At 38.1% G+C, this 20,777-nt stretch overlaps 1 protein-coding gene across 1 annotated transcript in view; it reads right to left on the bottom strand.

The window, feature by feature from the left end:
- TRPC3 (transient receptor potential cation channel subfamily C member 3) overlaps nt 1-20,777 on the bottom strand; it is a 55,249-nt gene that overhangs the window by 22,063 nt on the left and 12,409 nt on the right. The window contains exons 2-3 of the mRNA XM_007439244.4: nt 15,073-15,844; nt 5,907-6,092 (exon numbers count right to left, since the gene is read on the bottom strand). Coding sequence (XP_007439306.3) covers nt 5,907-6,092; nt 15,073-15,844 — 958 coding nt within the window. The remainder of the gene's footprint in view (nt 1-5,906; nt 6,093-15,072; nt 15,845-20,777) is intronic.

Genomic DNA, 20,777 nt, shown 5'->3' with positions numbered 1-20,777 from the left:
GCAAAGCAGGTGGTGAGCTGCGAGCAAGCAAAAACCGGAGCTCCCCATCGCTCCCACTAGTGCCTGAGCTCCGCAGAGCAGGAGATGAGCGGCAGAGGAGCAGCGGTTTTTGATTGCCCATGCAGAGCTCAGGCGCTAGCGTGAGCAATGGGGAACACCCACCCGCTGCTCACTTCCTGCTCTGCGGAGCTCAGGAGGTGAACAGTGGGCAAGGGAGCAAAAACTGGTGCTCCCCATCCCTCATGCTAGCACCTGAGCTCTGCAGAGCAGGAGGTGAGTGGCAGGGGAGTGGCAGTTTTCACTCGCTCACCCATGTGGAGCTCAGGTGCTAATGTGAGCAATGGGAAACACTGGTTTTTGCTTGCTCCCCAGCTGCTCTGCAGAGCTCAGGCGCGAGCGATGGGGAGTGCCGGTTTTCTTTGTTCAAAGAGGTGTTTTTTCTTTCATATTACATATTTACCTTATAAGTGGTAATAAATATTAAGAAACAAAGTTCAGAGCTCCCTTTATTTTGCTTCCAAGTCATTTATTTTAAATTTAAGTTTTTTACTCAAACCTCCTTCTTAAAATTAAGGCGCGTGTTATACGCCTGTGCATGTTATACACTGATAAATATGGTACTAAGATTTTATTTGGCTTTGTAATGAGCTCAGGCATATATAGTTTTTGCTGTCACTATGTAACTGCTATTGAATTGTTAATCTCACACGCATTCATAATTTTGCACTTTGAAAAAAAGTCTTAAGGACAGTTTTCATCTCCAACAATAGATACCAGTTGTTGATATGGTTTTAAAAGGAAGTTTAAAGGAAGTTTAAAAAGGAAGTTAAAAAGTTTTTCATCTTTTAATAAACTATGTGTTAAAACTAATTTATTTAAATATTCTGCTGCGTGGGTAACTCCCAAGCCTTTCCAGATAATTTATACACACTGGGCTTTTTCTATTCATATCTCAAAGGTAGTTTCATCAGGTGAAAGCACTGGCTGGCCTAAAGGGAAACTGCAGCATATCCACGCATCCCATTCCTCTTGACTGGCAATCTGATCATTACAGCTGTGCAGAGCATCAGATCTGAAGGCAAAAGAATGCTCCCAAGTGTGCACGTAGCACCTGTCAGTAACTCTATAACCCAATGACATCTTTTCTGGGAATTGCACTGCAGCTGCTATACCATTCCAGAAAACCATTTAGCTGTTTTAAGGAGCTGCAGACAAGTGCTATGTGCACAGTCCTGAATGCTCTGAAGCACTGCACAGACCTACTGGTTATAGCTACATGAGAACAGTTAAGTAACCCTAAAGAAAAAATGAAGATAAATATGCAAAGCAAAAATAATGGGATGGCCCACAGAGCCAGGAGGTTACAGTGACCTGTATGTATACCGGTACATTGCAAGAAAATCTCAGCTGACTCATACCAAGAGTTCAATTTAGCTATTATGACAAAATTTGATTAACAGCAGCACAGTAATTATAACTCAAGAACTGATTTTTTCCTGGAGTCAGAGATCACACCATTCCTTTTCCCAGTCTGGTGCCTTCCAGTTATTCCAGACTACAATCCCCAATATCCACAGCCAATGTACTCTACATCTGCCCTTTTTAAAATGCTCATGTAAGCAGAAAAAAACATGTTGGGGGCGGGGGGGGGCATCCTTGTCGAGATCAGCACACACTGAAAGGAGAAAATTAAATCTCTTAATCTTCCAGCCTCTTTCTATGGCAAGAAAAATTCCATTTCACTTATATAGCAGTTTTAAAACAAAGATAAACTTCCTTCAGCACCAACTGACATTTTTTCCCTTTTTTAACCCCTTGTACAGTCAAATTTTGTGAAGGCTGTGGCATGGATAGATTTTACACTTCCACTCTACATATGCACTTGCCCCAATCAAAATCAGGCTGAAACTAGCATAAGCAAAAAAGAGAAAAGCAGCTCCATGATCTGTATTTAACATGCCGTGTAATACAGCCTTCTGTAGAGGACATCAGCAGAGAAGACAGAAGGAAGAATTGTCACCATCGGGCTGTCTCCTGAAAGCAGTTCAGAGCGAATCTAACACAAATCGGAGCAGTTTCTCATTTCTGACAGTAGCACTTTCTTCCTTTCTCCAACATACCTCATTAGTTTTTTAAAAACAGCATCTTACAAGCAGCAGTTATTACAAAATCTTTTTTGCCATCCACCACCTATTCTAGTGACATCATTAGGGTTTCTGCTGTGGGTCTTTCCACATATATGCCTTTAACTACTATTTCTTATTCACTATGCTAATCTGGTATATCCTGTGGCTCAGACTAACTTCCATTTAATACAGTATGTGCAGATTATGAAGAAATTGGGTTTTAAATAGACAGATCCATAATATAAATAATATTTTATAAATGAAAACTGTTATCCAAATAATTCATTTTTCTTTCAGCCCCATAGCATGCAATGTCCTGTTAAAAATTAATTTTATTTTCCTTGGTGGCTAAATAAAAGTAAGCAACATAATCTGTGTTCTGGAAGTATTCCAATATGTTATATTTTAAGAGCATATTGGCATATTATTGGCATATTATTACTGTTTTCTGTTTGAAACACACCAAGAAATAAAATTCTTAATACCTTATACCCATAATTCACAACACAGCTCTCTATCTGAGTAAAAACTATAGTAAAAGCACAACGTTGACTTAATTTCTGTAATTCTGTTTGGTATCTTATTATTTTATAACTTCTCTCTAGTTGGGGGTAGAGCTATTTTCTAGCTACAGTGTTTTTTCCAGTGATGGTGATGAATTATTACATTTGGTTGAAAAGAAAACATTTCTAAATTCAGAAACTAGCCCACACCCCCTCCCAAGGAAGAGTAGTCTGACTTTCTATGTGTATACATGTATGTGCGCACACACAGAGTCAAAAATCCTGGAAATTTTGCTTCCAATAAAGTATGTAAGTGATGCATGTGGCTACATGTGTGGCATATATACACGTATGGGGAGGGGTATACAGAATTAATAGCTACTGATTAAAATTAACTGTTTGTAAAATAAGGTTACCACATTTATAAAACTGATCCCCTCATTTGCATATACCAACCATCTCTATTACACATTAAAATCACTGTCAAACATAGAAAGATACAAGTACACCTTTATATTTCCTTCTAAAACAGCCCCAGGGTAAGAGGAAAAGGAAGGGAGCTGGACAGAGATGAAGCAAGGGAAAGAGATAACTGGACAGGAAAGGAAAGGAAACAGAATGCAACCTGGTTCAGGTATTACAAAAACAACTAAAATTCACTGGCAGCAGAGATGAGCCTGGCCAAGTTAACCAGGTTAACCATCCTCATAGCACTATCTGCAGCCATTCATACCTCCTATCTTTGAGGTCCTGAGGTCACCAAAAGGAAGTAACTGAACCCCTGAACCACCAAGGTTCTCACTGAATCCCAGACAACCGACTCATCCATTCTTGCCAATTCAGATATCATTATTTGGGGGGAAAACTCTTCTTTCTACTGAGAAATACTACAAGGTATTACTCAAACCTGAAAAATTACCAGCTCATAGAATTCACTGCTATGGGGGCGCTTTGCGCTCAAGGGTAATATCAAAGCAGCATATTTAACAGGTCACATAAACAACATTATAGTGATTTAGCTGAGTTATGAACATGCACCAAATTATATAATGTTGCTTAAAAGATCCTCAAGTATTACAAAAACAGAACTCTGGGATTAAAACATGGGGACCAAAAAAAGGCCTACTCTGCTAACCTTTGCTTGAAGGCCAGATGCTTAGAAAAATGGGTGACTCATTTTTATTATGGAAAGGAAAATGCACATTTATAATATATCTTTCCAATTCATCCAAGATGTTTAGGTTATGGACCATCTCATATTATCTTACCACCTCAACTCTTAATTTTGCCCTATTTTGCAGAATGAAAATAATTAAGGAATGATCATTGTGCAACATTTCTCCCATGGAATTCCATGCCAGCAGTAGGAATTGATCAAGTACACTACTGAACTTGCCTTCCTATAGATCAGCTGCACTCCACTACCCATATGATCAGGAAAAAAACAATATAGGATGAGGTGACAAGAATATGCTTAGTCAAAGAATCAGAGGTGTTCCATTAGCACACTTTCTCTCAAAATAGAAAGTCCTTGAACAAGACATATATAATCAAGAACTTTAAAATGCATCAAATGTTGTTTTAACAATGGATGAGTAAGGACATTACATCATTTATGCGGAGTTGTGCATCTCAGAAAGGTCACTTTAACAAGTGACTGGGTTTAATACATTGAGATTTATATCAGAAGCCATGAAAAAGCTTAGTCTCTGGGAATATAATGTTGAATGCAGACCCATTCAAGTAAAAATAAATCTAGGTGTCACTGTGCTTCCATCCTGTAATCATCTGGCATTAGAGTATCAGGAGTGATGACCCAAGGTAACTTTCCATCAATAATATTATCCAAAAAGCATTGGCATATAATTTTTTATAGCTGTCTCTTTTTTAAAATAGAAAACCTATTCTTAGAAGGATTTGTTTCTCTTTAATTTTTGTCTAGAAATATACTACACATCTTATCATAGCAAATAGAAATACAAGATGATCTGTAACCAAACACCAACATTTCAGTCCTGAAAATGTTTCTAGAAGTGAATTGGAAATAATAAGGCTACATTTTTGTATGGGCAGCATTCCAATCTGCAATTAAATGTAGTTAATTGCTATAACAGCATTAGATATTTTTCAAGGCAAGCACCATTTTGAATGTAACAGTAGTATTATTTTTATACGGTGTGTAGTTAAATCTAAGCATAGTACGCACAGACAATTAAAATCACAACTCAATATAAGCAAATGCACATTTGTGTGTGCATATATGTACGGGTGTATTTGTACATTGTTTCAGATTATATTTTTATACTTTATTTTGTGTTTTTTATTGACTGATTATTGGTGATAAATGCTGTCCTTATCATTCGTCATTGTGTGCTGAATAAGATGGAGATATAAATATAGATATGAAAAATAAACAAACAATAAATAAATTTGTAAGATTCTTGTAGTTTTATCAGTGATAGATTTAGAGAAAGTTGCTCATTGCTAAGAACTCCCACTAGTGATGCTGGCAGCTGACAATCCTGGAAAGGAAACAGGAGGAGGAAGAAAGAAGGATGGTGAGGATGAAAAGCTGCAAGCTCGGTCTTGTCCGTTTTCAGTTTAGGCAGCAGGAACATATAAATCTGGAAATCCCAGCAAAATATTTGGAAAGGGAAGAATAAATCAGAGAACCCAAAGTATGCAAAGTGAACAAAAGTATTCTAAAACCAGACTCGTAGAAATATGCACGGATATTGGGAAAGGCTGAGAGCAAAGAGACACTTACCCATCTTATCTCTGGCATTTTGCATTTGTCTTACCCTGATAGTTCACATAGGATCTAAGCTCTGTGCATTTACACAGAACAGAAATATATGTAGTAAAACCACTGCCTGTATCACATCCAAATATTTACAGCTGAATGAAATGGCAATGGAGTCAAAACCAAAGTAAGAATACAGCATCCTCCTGTTATTTTTTTTTTCTCCAAAACCTGTTATTTATGCTGAAAGAGGGAGCACAACATGGCTGTTTCCTAACTGTATCTTTTAAAGGTTTTAACTGACAAAGCAGATATACACGGAGCAGCATTAATTGGATTATATATGACAGTGCCTAGTATCTTTTCATTTAAAAAAGGCCAATTTCACTCCTACCTAACGTTGACATCAGTTTAGCAGCATGTTATTCCAGCAGAGCACAAGGCTAAACTGACACTAAAACATTTAAGATTATTAATGCATGCAAGTTTATGACAGAGACCACCAAGTACATTGTTTGAAAGATAGCTCTTTACCTTTTTGACTTCATATTTAATTGCCAGTTTGACACGACTCAGCGAAGCTCTATGCCTCTGAATTTCAACTGGCTCCACTTCCAAATCTCCATTTAGAATGGCTTCCACCTCTTCAGAATCCCGACACAGATCCAGGACACCGACAACAAAATCCTTGCACTGCATAGACAATTTACGGTAATCATTCTAGAAGACAGAAATGTAAAGATTACAGCTATTGAGCCCTTGAGTCACATTAAAGTGCAGTCCTAAATAACTTAATATTCACCTAGCTTTCTATTTGGACACTTAAAAACCTTAAACCTGGCTAGTTTTGCTAAAGCAATGTTCAAGTTGCTTTAACAAAGCAAAGTTGAAAGTTAATTCCAAGACAGTTTAAGAAGTGTGTTTTGCATGCTGAGTCTCACCTGCCTCACTCTTTTTTCTTTATCCCAGGAAACCATACAGTATAAAACTCCTATTGCTATTATCACTGTGGATAAACCTAGGACTTAAATATTTGCAGTCTTCTTCCCGTCTAGAGAAGGTTGAAGATTAAATTAAGGAACCAATACAGCCCCCCCCCACACACACACACATACACACATAAAAAGATAAAAATATTAAAAGGTGAATAGACTATATCCAAGTCAGTTCAAAGTGTCCAGTACAACTTTGTGCTCAACAGTTGTTTCATTTTATGTACACTTATGTGGCATTAGTTCTGTTCCCCAATATTAGCTCATACATTTGGCAAGAAGAAAAATCTGGCAGGGAATCAGCTTGCAAGCTCATCTCAGGCTAAAGTGCTATAGTCAGCTCCACATAGTCATATTTGTCACAAGTTATAAAGCTCTAAGTGATTGATTGCAGGAACTGAATCTAAGGAAAACTATGTCATCTGTGAAATTGCCTCTGAGTGAAAGACCTCATGGCTGTCAGGTGTGACCTAATTTTGGGATACCCCCCCCCCCATTTCTTCCCTATCTACAGCATTCTATAATGTCCTGCCTGATGAAGGGTTTGGTAAAACTCAAAAGCTTACACCTTTTTTCTCATTTTGGGTGATCTTAAAGATATTACCCAAATATAAATTTTTAGATCTTTTTATGATCTATAGCCACTCTGGCTTATTATGTGGGGGTAAAGGGGAGTGAAGAGATCATATTTTACATTTTCACAATTGTTGCATGAAGTTACTGGAATAAAATTGATAAATGGAGTAAATGAAGGTTCCCAAAGCAGTGGTAGATAGAGAACATCCACCTGATGGCTACTTGGAAGATACAGCTGGTCCAGAGCGCAGCAATACAAATAGTTACAGCCATACCTCAGTATGCTAATGTGATGCCTTTGTTAGCTGTATTGTTTACCAACTGGCTTCCAGGTTCAGTTCAAGGTGCTGATTCTCAGTTATAAAGCTTTTCATTGCTTAGATCAATGAATATTCATTGGACTACTTCTCCCCAGTCATTTCTGCCCATCCTATAAAATAAGTTGGCATGATCCAGTCCCATCAATAAAAATCTTATGGGACCCAATAGGCATGTCTTCTCTGTTGTTACTTTTGCACTCTGGATAGTACTCCCTCAGAGATCCATATAGTTCCAACCCTGTTGTTCTTTATGACAACTTTAAAAACCTGGTTCTTCTAGCAGGTCCTGGGCCAGGAAAATTTGTGAATTTTAAATTTTTAAAAATGTATCTGAAATTATGATTTTATGGTTAGGGTCTCCTTGAGTCACTTGCTATCAGGCAGCCTTATAAACTGAAAAAATAATGATAATAATTTTCTAGGCTTAGCAACAATATGTTTTATTTCCAACAAAACAAATGATTCTTCTCTAAAATTGCTTTGTATAATGCAACATTCTTTAAAAATATTTAAAGAACAAAGACTTGTTCTTAATGATATGTATATTCTTTAACTGAATATAGTCTGTAGCTTTTCGTTTAATTTGCAATCATGAAATTATCTGTAGGCTTTTTAGGTTAAAGGATTTCATTTTAGAGCTGTCTTGAAATCAGTTTTAACCTTCTAAAAATAATTTAGTCTTAATATTTTAAGGTGCTATATTAAATCTCAAATTTCTTAATATTTTTCATCTCTCACTCTGAATCCAGTCATTTAAATGGTGGAGAAATACTGCAGTTCTGTGCATTGTTTCTTAAGAATCAATGCCACCAAAATAAATTGGGCTTATTTCCAACAAAATGCTGGTAACTTGAAAAAATAAAACGAAGCTGCAAATGTTAGCTCTTTTGTTTTATTTCAATCGCATCCAGACTCTTTTGGACATCTCTGAATCCTGCAGCATTTCATTCCTGAACTTGCCCTAAACATTGCACAAATTATGTTTAGAAGACATCTGCACAATCCAGATCCAATTCAAATCAGGAATGAATTTTGTTACGGTTGCTACCTGGATGGTAATCCTCCTACATATCACTATGATTCCTTTGGAGGGAGGGAAAGAAACAAAACAACAACAACATGGCACTCAACTTTGTACTTAATCTTTCATGCTGTTTTTATTAAATTTCAGCTAACCTTCTTGGAACTTTAACGCTACATTGCCATTTATGTTTTAATTGTGATTTATTACTACATTCCAATGGCCGGATTTTTACAACAAGCTAAACTATATAATGCAGTTATAGGTGTATAAGGGACTATACAGTGGTACCTCGGGTTACAAACGCCTCTGTTAACGAACTTTTCGGGTTATGACCAGCTCCGGCCGCAAAAATTTACCTCGATTTGCAAACCCGCTCGGGGTACGAGCAGGATACACGGCCATTTTCCCTCCCGTGACACGGTCCGCGGCCATTTTTCTGCCCCTGACACGTGGTCCGCGGCCATTTTCCGCCCCTGACACGTGGTCCACGGCCATTTTCCGCCCCTGACACGTGGTCTGCGGCCATTTTCCGCCCCTGACACGTGGTCCACGGCCATTTTTCCGCCCCGACATGTGGTCCGCGGCCATTTTCCGCCCCTGACACGTGGTCCGCGGCCATTTTTCCGCCCCGACACGTGGTCCATGGCCATTTTCCGCCCCTGACACGTGGTCATAGGGAGGGGGACTCTCCCTCCAAGCAATAGCCGCCTCCCTGTCCTACATGCCAAAACGGATTAACGGTAATTACATTGAACCTTATGGGGAAATTTCCTTTGGGTTGCGACCAATTCGGGTTGCGGCCAGAGTCACGGAACGAATTAAATTGTAACCCGAGGTTCCACTGTAGTTGGGTTTATATATTGCATTAAGACATACAGTAATATAATTGCTTTGTTTTGAGTTAGTATGTGTGTAAACCCACCCACTGAATGAGGAAAACATTTTCACAGCGTTGAAACAAAGAGAAATTTCCACCCCTAGCACTGAAGCTAAGAGGATGTATCCTTCAATCCAGCCCACAACTGAGTGCCAAACACACTGAGATGATAAAAAGACATGGATAAGGAATGGTTCTTGTACATATTGAAAAGTTGAGGTGAACCTGGCTCTCCAACACATGTGGCAAAGTGGTACTAATAGTCCACAGCAGTAAACAAGAATGTAGGAGATCTGAAGCAGTAGAAATGGCAATTAAGTATGTTCTTACACCTCTGCCTGCTTATATACATGTCATTATATCTAAAGTGGTACGAAGGTCTTTTTTCATCATAGCTGGTAAATCAGACCCTCATGATTTAAACTGCCCGGAACGACTATGCCACAATAAAGATGCCAGAATATATATTACCATAAATTCTATACATACCTTGCTATGTTCCACAATAAAAGCCTAGTATCAACTCTCAACTGAGCAATTACATAAAGCAAGGATCTTTGTAAAGTGGCTAATACATTTTAAAATTACTTTGCAAATAATATACCAAGAGGGCTCACCTACAAGGCCTATAGAAATTTAGAATCGATTTATTCAATTGCTATCAAGAGTGACAATTTATTTCTAACTGTTTCGTTGTTATCATGTTCCTATAGCAATGGATCTGGAAACTGAGACCAACCACTTCTCCTTCAGTTGGAAAATTGTTTGAAAGCAGTTCCTAAAGAGCCTGCTGCTGGGTTGGATCTGCTCTAACTAAAATATATAACAGGTCAACAAAAGGCCACCTGCATCAGACTTAGACATTTCATGGCACACAGTAAAGCTATATTCACCCTAGAACATAGGAAGAAAATTTCATGCTCTACCACTGAGATGCCTGTTTTTTATTTTTTCCATCAAAAGGCTTCAACTCAGCCAGGAGGCTTATTTTATTTATTTTATATCATTTATATAACCATCTCACACAAGGAGCTCTGGGCAGCTTACAAGTTTTAAAACAAACACACTTTGTATGTTGTTTAGCATCTGCAGTATATGAAACTGCTCTTGCTTTAAAGTTATTGTAGTTAAAAAACAACAACACTGTTGCTAAGCACAATATAGGGTGAGAAATGAATGACAAAAGCCAATTAAAATGTACAGTTAATTAGTACAGCAAATTAAATTCTCCCCCATCCCTAACTTCTTAATCAGGGTTTTCTCAACAATTGCTCTTTTCTATAGCTGTTATAAATGTAAGACTTAATAATCACAAGAAATACCCTAATGAACAACTACTACTATGCTTGATTTCTGAAGAGTAAGAACAACTTGCAGGTCTTTGCATCCCCCCAAAATCAAAACTAACTAAGGCTTTGTAAATATCTTTAGCTATGTGTGGTTGAAAGTTTCCTGGGTTTCCTGTAGGCAAATAATAACTGCATTCATACATCAACCTAAGCATCATTTTTAAACTATGGATTGTTGATTTAGCTAAAACAGTTGGGTTCACCATTCATGTCAAATGAGAATAGCCAGGTCCACATATTGCACTAAACCACAAACAAACCATATTATGCCTTGTGTGAACCCAGTTAATTTTCTTCCCAACATGAGACAAGAAACAGCATACAGTTCTAATCTCTCCATTCTCTCCTGATCTCAAAAAGTAATTCTACAGCACTCCCTGATTTAGTTAAAAGCCATTGGTCCAAAGATAATCCATTGTGGGGAGATGGGTGGGGACTAAATAAATAAATAAATAAATAAATAAATAAATAAATAAATAAATAAATGGCAAACTGCACAATACTTTCCATGTAGCTCTCTGAACTGAATAACATTGGTTATTAGATCTACTACTAGATCTTGCATCTCAGATACTCTTTTTCTAATTGTTGTAAGGCATCATGCCTGTATTCTGGGTCACAGTATGTCTGTCTGAGATTTTGCACTAGAAAGATCAGAAACATTCATACAAAAGGACATAGCCCAGTGAGATCAACTAGCCAAAGAGATAGCAACTGGGCCCATATGGTCCAAATATGCTAATCACAAGACTACACTACTCTACTGAAGACCTTTCCCTGTGAGTTGCTGGATGATTTACTTATAAAGTAATTTTCTAAAAAACTATCTCTGTCTAGATGTTGTAAAACTTACAATTATTAGAACTGCAAACTGGCAGCTGCTTTAAGAGTCACAATATCATAATAAAAGAAGCAGTGGCATCTTTTTCGCCATTTTCTTTGAAATGGAAATCTGAAAAAGCTGAGCTGCTTTAATGAAGAGCAGAGAGAAGCTGTACTCATGTGAAGTCCAAAATACTTCTTCCTAATAATTTTTGAAGTGTACTGTAATATCTATGCCCATTTACCCATTTGAAGACCTCATGGGCTGCGAGGCTGGGAACTAGGCTTAGATGGATTTGAAGGTCAGTGTCCCAAATATGCTGTTGAAGGATATTTCAGGTGCTTTCAAAGCCTAATGGCAAATGTCACTCAGTTGTGGTCTTGGTTTGGCATTACATGGGTTCAAGTTCAAGGAATGGAGGAATCTATACAATGCACAATTGCTCCATTGTTTCTGTCCTAAATTAACCCTGGAATTTATTTAATTTCTGTGGCCTATTACGAAAAGATTTATTGAGATAAATTCTTTTAATTTTTTTCCAATAAAGACTTGTCTCTATGTTCAAGCTAAACTTCATGTACCTGTAGAAAAAACTGTCACTCTGCTTTGCTTCCAAACTACTTCTTGACAATTTTTTTTGTTGAATTTCATTCCATAAATTACACATTTATATTTCTTCAACTGAAGAAATACTGCTTTATTTGGAATCACAGTACCAGAACCTGATCTCAGAAAACTTTGTTCTAGGTGCAATCACTGTCAGCAGGAGTGTCTGTGGGCGTGTCAAAAAAGTCAAGATGGTGGCCACAACCATTTAGTCACACCTGAATCTCTTTTTTACATGCGGGATGATGCACATAAAAAAGGGCAGGGCTTCAACCACATGGCTGTGACTGCCATTTTGACTTTTTTGACCCCCCTCCTTGCAATCACTCCTGGCTGTCAGGCTTTTAGCACTTGTGTTCCTTCCAAAACTATCTTTGTAATTCTAACAATTGTCAGATTTTACAGTTTCCGGACACATACATTAACAGGAAAGGCAGTTCCAAATTACATGCACGTAACAATGGATCACTTTAACACAATGTATAAAGTAGGAAAACTTTGCAAAGCTGCTATAAAATGAATCAACTTCACTCACCATATTGCAGAAAGATCACTCATGCATGCCTGTTGTTCTATGAGATTATAATACAAACCGTATACAACATTTTAACATGAAATGATTAAACATCAAACTATTTAATCTGAATATAATGGCAGTCATACTAAATATCAGATTTGCAAATAGGTCAAATTTGAATATTCACAGCAGTTATTCCACACAAGAAATGTCATTGAAGCTGAACTGCTCTGAAGCTGGCTTTAGTGATATGTAAGGTGATATAGTATGTATTTTCGAAGGCTTTCACGGCCGGAATACGACATGGGTCTTCCGGGCTGTGTGGCCGTGTTCTGGAAGTTTTGGTTCCTAACATTTCGCCAGCATCTGTGACCGGCATCTTCAGAGGGCAGGAGCACAGACAGGAGCAGTTCTCTTTGTGCCCAGGATGATGTGACCCTAGTGGGTATTTATAGAGATCAGCAGGGGTGCCGGGGGTGGGGGTTGTGGGTTAACGAGTGGCTTGTTTGGGTGATCAATGTATGTGTGTATCTTCCTGGGGGTTAGGCAAGGTTTTTTCTGTTGAGTTGTTAACGAGTGGCTGCTGAGGGTGATTAGCATGTTCATTGTGTGAATTGTTCATGTTTCCTGGTGGTTGAGCTGAGTTCATTGACCTTTTGCAGGCTGTATTTTTCAGGATTGGTAGCCAGGTTTTGTTGATTTTTAGACTTTCTTTTTTATTGAAACTGTGCTGGTGTTTGTGAATTTCAATGGCTTCCTGGTATAGCCTGGTATAGTGGCTGTTGGCTGTTGCAAACAAGCAGCCACTCGTTAACCCACAACCCCCCCCCCGCAGGCACCCCCGCTGATCTCTATAAATACCCACTAGGGTCACATCATCCTGGGCACTCTGAAGATGCCGGTCACAGATGCTGGCGAAATGTTAGGAACCAAAACTTCCAGAACACGGCCACACAGCCCGGAAGACCCACATCAGCCATCGTGATATAGTATGTCTGGACTCTGATTTATTCATCTCTATGTTTTAAGACAGACCAATACACATGTACAACGATCACCAATTTGTGCTCCTGCATCATGCACAAATGCACACACATACACAAACTAACATTATCTTTCTTCATAGTTCTCTAGGCTCGGAACAGTTTCACACATTAATACGTTTTCTGCCTCCTCACAATAATTTAAGGGAAAGTTAATTAAAGAAGTGTAATCCAACAGTGACCGTGAAAGACCCTATTGAAACATTGGTTACAGTTGGGAAGAAGTGTTATTTGTATAACTAATTTTGTTTACAATCTGTCTCTTCTGACCCAGATTTTTTCTTTTTTGGTAAACAAAGATTGTTTTGGGATAAAACTGTAATTTTATGTATTAGTAGATACGGAACCTAAATAGCAAACACCAATAAAAAGGGGGAGAAATAAAAAATGAAGGAAAACAATCCAGAAAAATAAAATAATCAGAATTTTGTGATGTTAAAGTATGTATATATGGGGGGAAAATGAAAGTAGAACATCCATACAGATTTTAATAGCTGGCTCATGGAACTTTCCTTCATTTCTATCACATCAGTGACCATAATATTCTTTGGATGGTAAAATGACAAAGGCATTTAGAGTTCATGCCCTATAAACTATAATGTTCAAAAGCCGTGAATGGATATAACAAGTTTTCTGATTTGCTGGATTTGTATCATTCAGCTCAAGGCAATTTACATAGCCCTTCCTCTTATTTTTCCTACAACAACCACCTTGTGAAGTAGGTTGGGCTAAGTGTGAGTGACTGGCCTAAAGTCACCAGGGGCTTCTATGTCTATGGGTGGACTTGAACCTTGGACTCTCAGGGGCCCTAGATGAATATTTTAATCATTAGTCATTTAGGACCTAAAATTTGGAAACGGATTTGGTTTTCAGAGGGCTCAGATTATTTCAATTGAGGCTAATTATTAAAAGCATTATTTTCCATAGAGTAAGATTCTTTTTCCATCAATTCCTAGATGTTTTATTTTTCATGATTACATTTTGTATTTACTATGCTGAATGCCAAAATATTTTCCTTTAAAGCAAAGCTATTTTTTAAAGGAGCCTTACATCACAACAGCAACACTAATAGGATTAGGCTTGAGTCTTGGATGGATGGCACTTGCCAGGGTCTGCACCCTTCTTGATTTTACTTTTTTAAAAAGATAACTGAAACTAGCATGCTATCAAGCAAAATACCAACTCCCCTCCATCAGACTAACAACAATGCTTATGCTACCTGCATTTACCCCAAGTGCGTTCTTAGAAAAGAAAAACAATTGGGGACTGCAGTCCATTGTTTGGTTTAGAAACCTGGCCACTTGCCCAGGAAAAATGACTGAAGCAAACACCCTAGAGTAGAATTTAGGGATCGGTAGGAAGCAATCATACGAATCTGACTTTTGGTAAATGAGGAGCTGTTTGACTCACTAAGCCCAGCGTAACTATCATTTTATACAAGTGTCTCAAAATTCCAAATGCGCTCATTCACCCAAAAGAGGGTAAGGGCCTTTGAGATAAAGTGCAGAAAAATAATGTAAAGTCAGAATACTCTAAAGCAATAAAAGAGAAAGTAGGGAAAAATTAGACTTACCTTGAATTCTTTTTCAATATTAGCCAGTTTGGCAAGCTCATTGCTAAGTTCTAGGGCAGTGAGGACTGGATCTTCACTAGATAGGGACAGATAGGCTGGACTGGCCAACCCTTTGTATGCATTTATCCTTGATCTAGAATGACTAAAAGAATCAATCTTCTGTTTCTCAGTGCAATCATTGCACTTACAGAAATAATCATGGGGCCTCTCTATCCTTGCCCCTTTCATTAGCAGCATGTGTACCACCTCATACTTCTGACAGTGAGCAGCTAAAATGATGGGTGTGATGTCTGGGGAGAAGCGGGTGCCATCTTCATCATAAGAATAAAAGTCATCATCTTGGAGTTCCTGCTCACAGGGGCTCAGAGTCAGCCGCTTGCTAGCTGCAAACCCAGGATGATTCAAGATTGCTTCCACAATCCGGATATATCCTTTGCTGATTGCAAGCAACAGTGCATCTCCAATCCGCGCCAGGTTCTCTTTCCTTAACAGAAGTTCTGTCACTTCCAGATGTTCATTCCCTACAGCAAGCTGCAAGGCATTTTGACCCATATAGTCAACACAGTTCACATTTAATGTTTTTGACTCTTCCAACATTTTGCGCACCACAGGAATGTTCCCATATTCTGCTGCATCCAGAAAACGCTCTTCCTCTGCTGTGAGGCTTGTGCCCCTCTCATTAAACATAAAAGCTGGACCTCTGATGGCCTGCCGTCTTCCCTTTTCTCTCATCATAGTCATTCGTCTCAAAGAAGGGCTTTCGTCAATGAACCTACTGAGCAAAAATAGTCATTATGGGAATTTTTCATGGCAGCATCTCTATAGAATCTAAACCAGCTTCCCCCAATCCAGCCCCTTTTCCCAATTATCTACCATTCACACTTTATTTTGTCAGCTGGTTGCTTCTAAATAATATTTCATTAACAAGATTGTAATGGTAGGATAGTAAAATTACTTTAAGACCCTGTGCGAACACAAGATCCACCAGAAATAATTGTCCAAAAGATCTATTTGGAAGGATAAGAACATAGCATACGTTTGATGTTTGTATGAGTTATTATATATATATACTGTATATATATATCACTTTCTCCCCTTAACATATTATATTTTCTCAATCACTGTGTGGCATTGTGCTTAAACTGGATATTTCAGGAAATTGGCAGTCTTATATCCACCATGTTGGTCATAATTGTTTATATAACGTATAGTTTTGTATTCACAACATAGTTTTATAATCCTGTCAATTAGTTTTAACATTTAGATTCCCTAGTTTTTTATTATCTGCATTTATAGAGGTATAGTGAATTATTTTATTTACTCCTATTGATTTTAGAAAACATCTAGACTTTTTAAATGTGTACTTTGTAACATATTAGTTGCATAAAATACTTGTTAGTGATCATAATAAAGTTAGAGAGATTTTTAAAAAGGAAAAAGCTAAGCCTAATTTACACTAATAGCATTCACTATACCTCTCCATACCTCTTTTTATCTCTGCAAACTCTTCTTACTTCCACCATGTCCACATACATTTATTTATTTATTTATTTATTTATTTATTTATTTATCATATTTATATAGCCGCCCATCTCACAAAAGGTGACTTTGGGCAGTGTACAACAGTTAAAAAAATAAATACATAAAAACAACTATATATTAAAAAAAACTGTAAAAACACACAAAACAGGAGGAGATAAAATTAATAAGGGAGCCATTGTAAAATCTCCTCGGTCCCCTGGAAGCCCCAGGCCTGATCACATAACCAGATCTTGAGGGACTTAGGGAATGTTAAGAGGGATGGAGCTAATCTCACTTCCAGGGGGAGAAGATTCCACAAGGCGAGCACCACAGCAGAGAAGGCCCACCTCCTGGGACCCGCCAAATATAATTCTCTAGCAGACGGGATCCACAGCATGCCTTCTCTGCCAGATCTGATGGGACGGGCAGAAGTAATCAGGGAGAGGCAGTCCCTCAGGTAACTCGGCCCCATGCCATGAAGGGCTTTAAAGGTCAAAACCAGCATCTTGAATTGGACCTGGAAGCAAACTGGTAACCAGTGCAGCTCGCGAAGCAGAGGTGTAACATGTACCACCCAAGGGGCACACATAACTGCCCGTGCCACTGCATTTTCCACCAGCTGAAGCTTCTGGATACTCTTCAAGGGCAGCCCCATGTAGAGTGCATTACAGAAATCTAAACGGGAGGTGACTAGGGCATGAGTGACAGTGATTAGGTCCCTCTGATCTAGGAATGGGCGCAACTGGCGCACAACACGAAGCTGTGCAAAGGTCCTCCGAGCCATGACTGCCACCTGCTCTTTGAGCAGGAGTTGTGAGTCCAGGAGGACCCCCAGATTGCACACAGGGTCTGTCTGGGGCAGTGCAACCCCATTCAGTACCAAAGATGGCATAACTCTAGCACCAGAAGGCCCCAGAACCCACAGCCACTCAGTCTTGCCAGGGTTCAGTTGAAGCCTGTTGTTCCCCATCCAGACCCTCACAGCCTCCAGGCACCAGGATAAGACATTCACAGCATCGCTTAATTCGCCAGGGGCAAAGATGTATAATTGGGTATCATCAGCATACTGATGATACCTTACCCCATGGTAATGGATGACCTCACCGTCTCCACAGTACTTGGCTTTTTTAAAAAAAAACCTCATCAATTCCATCCCACGCTGACTTTCTGAGTTTTCTCCTTCCTCACAACTCATTCGCTCTTCCTTTATGTATTTGTTTAATAAATTGATTCACATTCATTCTCCCTATATGACTAAACCATCTTATTTCTTTCATACTGGTCAGTAATTTTATTTTCAAGCTGCATTCATTCGAGAAGAGGAAAACTGAATTTGAAGTAGATTTATATACAAATGATGATCGTGTAATAGCTAAAATGTATAAATTATTATTAAGATCTGAATAGAGAAAATGAGCTGCACATTTTGGTTATAGTATGAATATTGATATATGGGAGAAAATGTAGAAAACTGGTGTTAAATTTACATTGTGTCATAATTTAAGAGAGAACTTTTATAAAAGGATGTATTGTTGATATACGATACCAGTTAAGCACTCAAAAATGTACAAAGGAATATCAAACCAGTGTGAAAAGAAAGAGGGGACTTTTTATCATGCGTGGTGAAGTTGTGAAAAAGCAAGGAAATTTTGAGTGCAAATTCATAAAATGATGCAAAAGATACTGCAGATTAATATTACTATGAAACTGGAATTATTTCTATTGGGTTTTATGGATGCTGAACTGAAAAAGAAATATGGGAAACTAATATTGTATATGGTAACTGCAGCAAGATTATTGTACACACAAAGATGGAAGAATAATGAAATACCCACAGTAGAAGATTAGATTATAAAATTAATGGAGCTTGCAGAAATGGCAAAGCTGACCAGTTTGGTCAGGGAAAAATGATAAAAGATTTTTTTAAAAGATTGGAAGCCTTATATGGACTTCTTGTTGAAAGAAGAAATGACTGAACTGATGATTTATGGATTTGGGAATTAAAAAGGTTAAAAGAATCACTTTGTGTGAGATGGGCGGCTATATAAATATGATAAATAAATAAATAAGGGGGAAATTAAGATGGCAATTACTCAGTGGAAAGAAGGGTGGAAGTAATTTCTTTTTTTCATTTTTTCTTTAATTTTTTATACTTTGTATTGAAAAAATCATATAAAATATTTTTTAAAAAGCTGCATTCTTTCAACACCCTTTCATTCTTGATCTCTCTCTCTCTTGTTTTACAACACACATTTCTTAAGTACCATATTCCCAGAGTTTTATCTGTTCTGATCATTGTTTGTTCCTCAGAATATATCACATAGTTTTGTTTTTTTGTCTGCGCTCAGTCATTGCTGACCCTGCAGTGACTGCTTGGACGAGTCCTTCCAGTTTTCAAGGCAATTGTTTTTCGGAAGTGGTTTGCCAGAGCCTCCTTCCTAGAGCAGAGCCCAGCTGGCGAGCGCAGGAAGGCGGGGTTTCCGTTGCTTCGCGCCCTTTTTGGGCGCGCGCGGTTTTTCGCGCTTACCGGCAACTGCTCCCAACTCCTTTTTGCAAGGCGCCGCCAGCATTTTTCCTCCCACCGGAGTGAGTGTACCCATTTATCTACTCATGTGAGTTTTCGACCTGTTGGGTTGACAGGAACTGGGGAGGAAACAGGAGCTCACCCTGTTTAACGCGAAGGCTGGACTCGAACCGCTGAAGAGTCGACCATTTCTGGCTGGCAACTTTCAGCGTCATTAAGCTGCTGCGCCACCACGTCCCCCATATCACATAGTACCCTCTACCTTTCTACCAGAATTTGCATATCTTTAAATTTTTTTCTGTTTTCCTTCTTTAGTAAGCATGCTATCAAATTCAGCTACACTGTTCTAATTTTTCACTATTTATGTAGAACATGCATATTCATATTCATTAATTCATGCTTCATGAAAACATTGTTTCACATGGACCCACAGATTTGACCTCCACGGATCATAGCCCATCATAGCTTAGTTATGATAGATTAGACTGTACACTGGGTTACCAGCATTAGTCATACTGGTGCCACATGCAGCATTCCCTGCTATTGGTAAAGACGTAACTTTTGGTACATTTTATGTAGAAATGCAATCAAAACCCAGTTATACCCTATCCATTAGACAGGACATCTAGTCTAGAGTTTCCCTTGCAAGCCAACCTATTTTTCTCCATATCATGCCAACTAGGAAATAAATGCAAACTCAAGATGCTATTTCTAGAGAAAATGCACTACAAAGAATATGCACCATAATTCCAAGTCAGCCAAATTGATCTGACACTTTTCTATTCATGAAATATTGCAGTAATGATGAATGCACCATACTGCAGTCCTAAAACCTGTTACAGTGAGCATTATCCTACCAAGTCATGCATACATTCATTTAACTTTCCAACTGAATTTTTTAAAAAAAATTTTTAAAAAATTATATCTATCTGAGGCCTTTCTGTCCTTTTGAAGTGAAAACATAAAAATATAATTCTCAAACTGTCAAACATCATCAAACAAAACTAACAGATTACAAATTACCTTCAATTTTCATATTGCTGCAATCAAAAGATTCTCAACAGTATGCAAGACACTTCAACAGTATACAAGACTCATGGCAGCTAACATTTAAAATGTCTAGGTTAAAAATAAAGAGTAAGAACAAAAAAAATACCTATACATTAAATTAACTATAGCAAAATTTTGAACAATCCTAACATGTCTTCCTCTTAATTAAACAAGACTTCTGGAAGAAATCCAGCTTCATCATCTTCCAGAAGGTCAGGGAAAGTTCCACTTCAGGGGGCAAGCTGCTACATAGTAGAGAGCGAAGAAACATCTCTGCCTAGCCTCTTCACAGGACAGAAGTGATGGTCCACCAGCAATTTCTCTTGGGATGTCCATACATAAAACTTAAAATATTTTGCCATGAGAACCATGAACAGAATGTTTCACTGTAAAAGTATTTCCATTTATCCCAATTTAAAATGTAGAAGAACCATCACAAAAGGCACAAAAAGGTATAATAAAAGTTATCTCAGCCTGTTTCAAGTGTGGGAAAGCTTTTGATCAGAGGAAAATACTTAATTTGCTGTCTGACAGATATTAGTGCATGATGCTTACTGCATGATGCTTGCTGCTTGAGTAGTAAATCTGTTGGGTATTCCTTCTGTACTTA

The sequence above is a fragment of the Python bivittatus genome, unplaced genomic scaffold (genome assembly GCF_059951505.1).
Source record: "Python bivittatus isolate LINGU-HERP-01145 unplaced genomic scaffold, Pbiv_v1 ctg000070_np1212, whole genome shotgun sequence".
Lineage (NCBI taxonomy): Eukaryota > Metazoa > Chordata > Lepidosauria > Squamata > Pythonidae > Python > Python bivittatus.
Note: the sequence above shows the minus strand (reverse complement) of the source record. Positions and strands in the feature narration are given on the sequence as shown.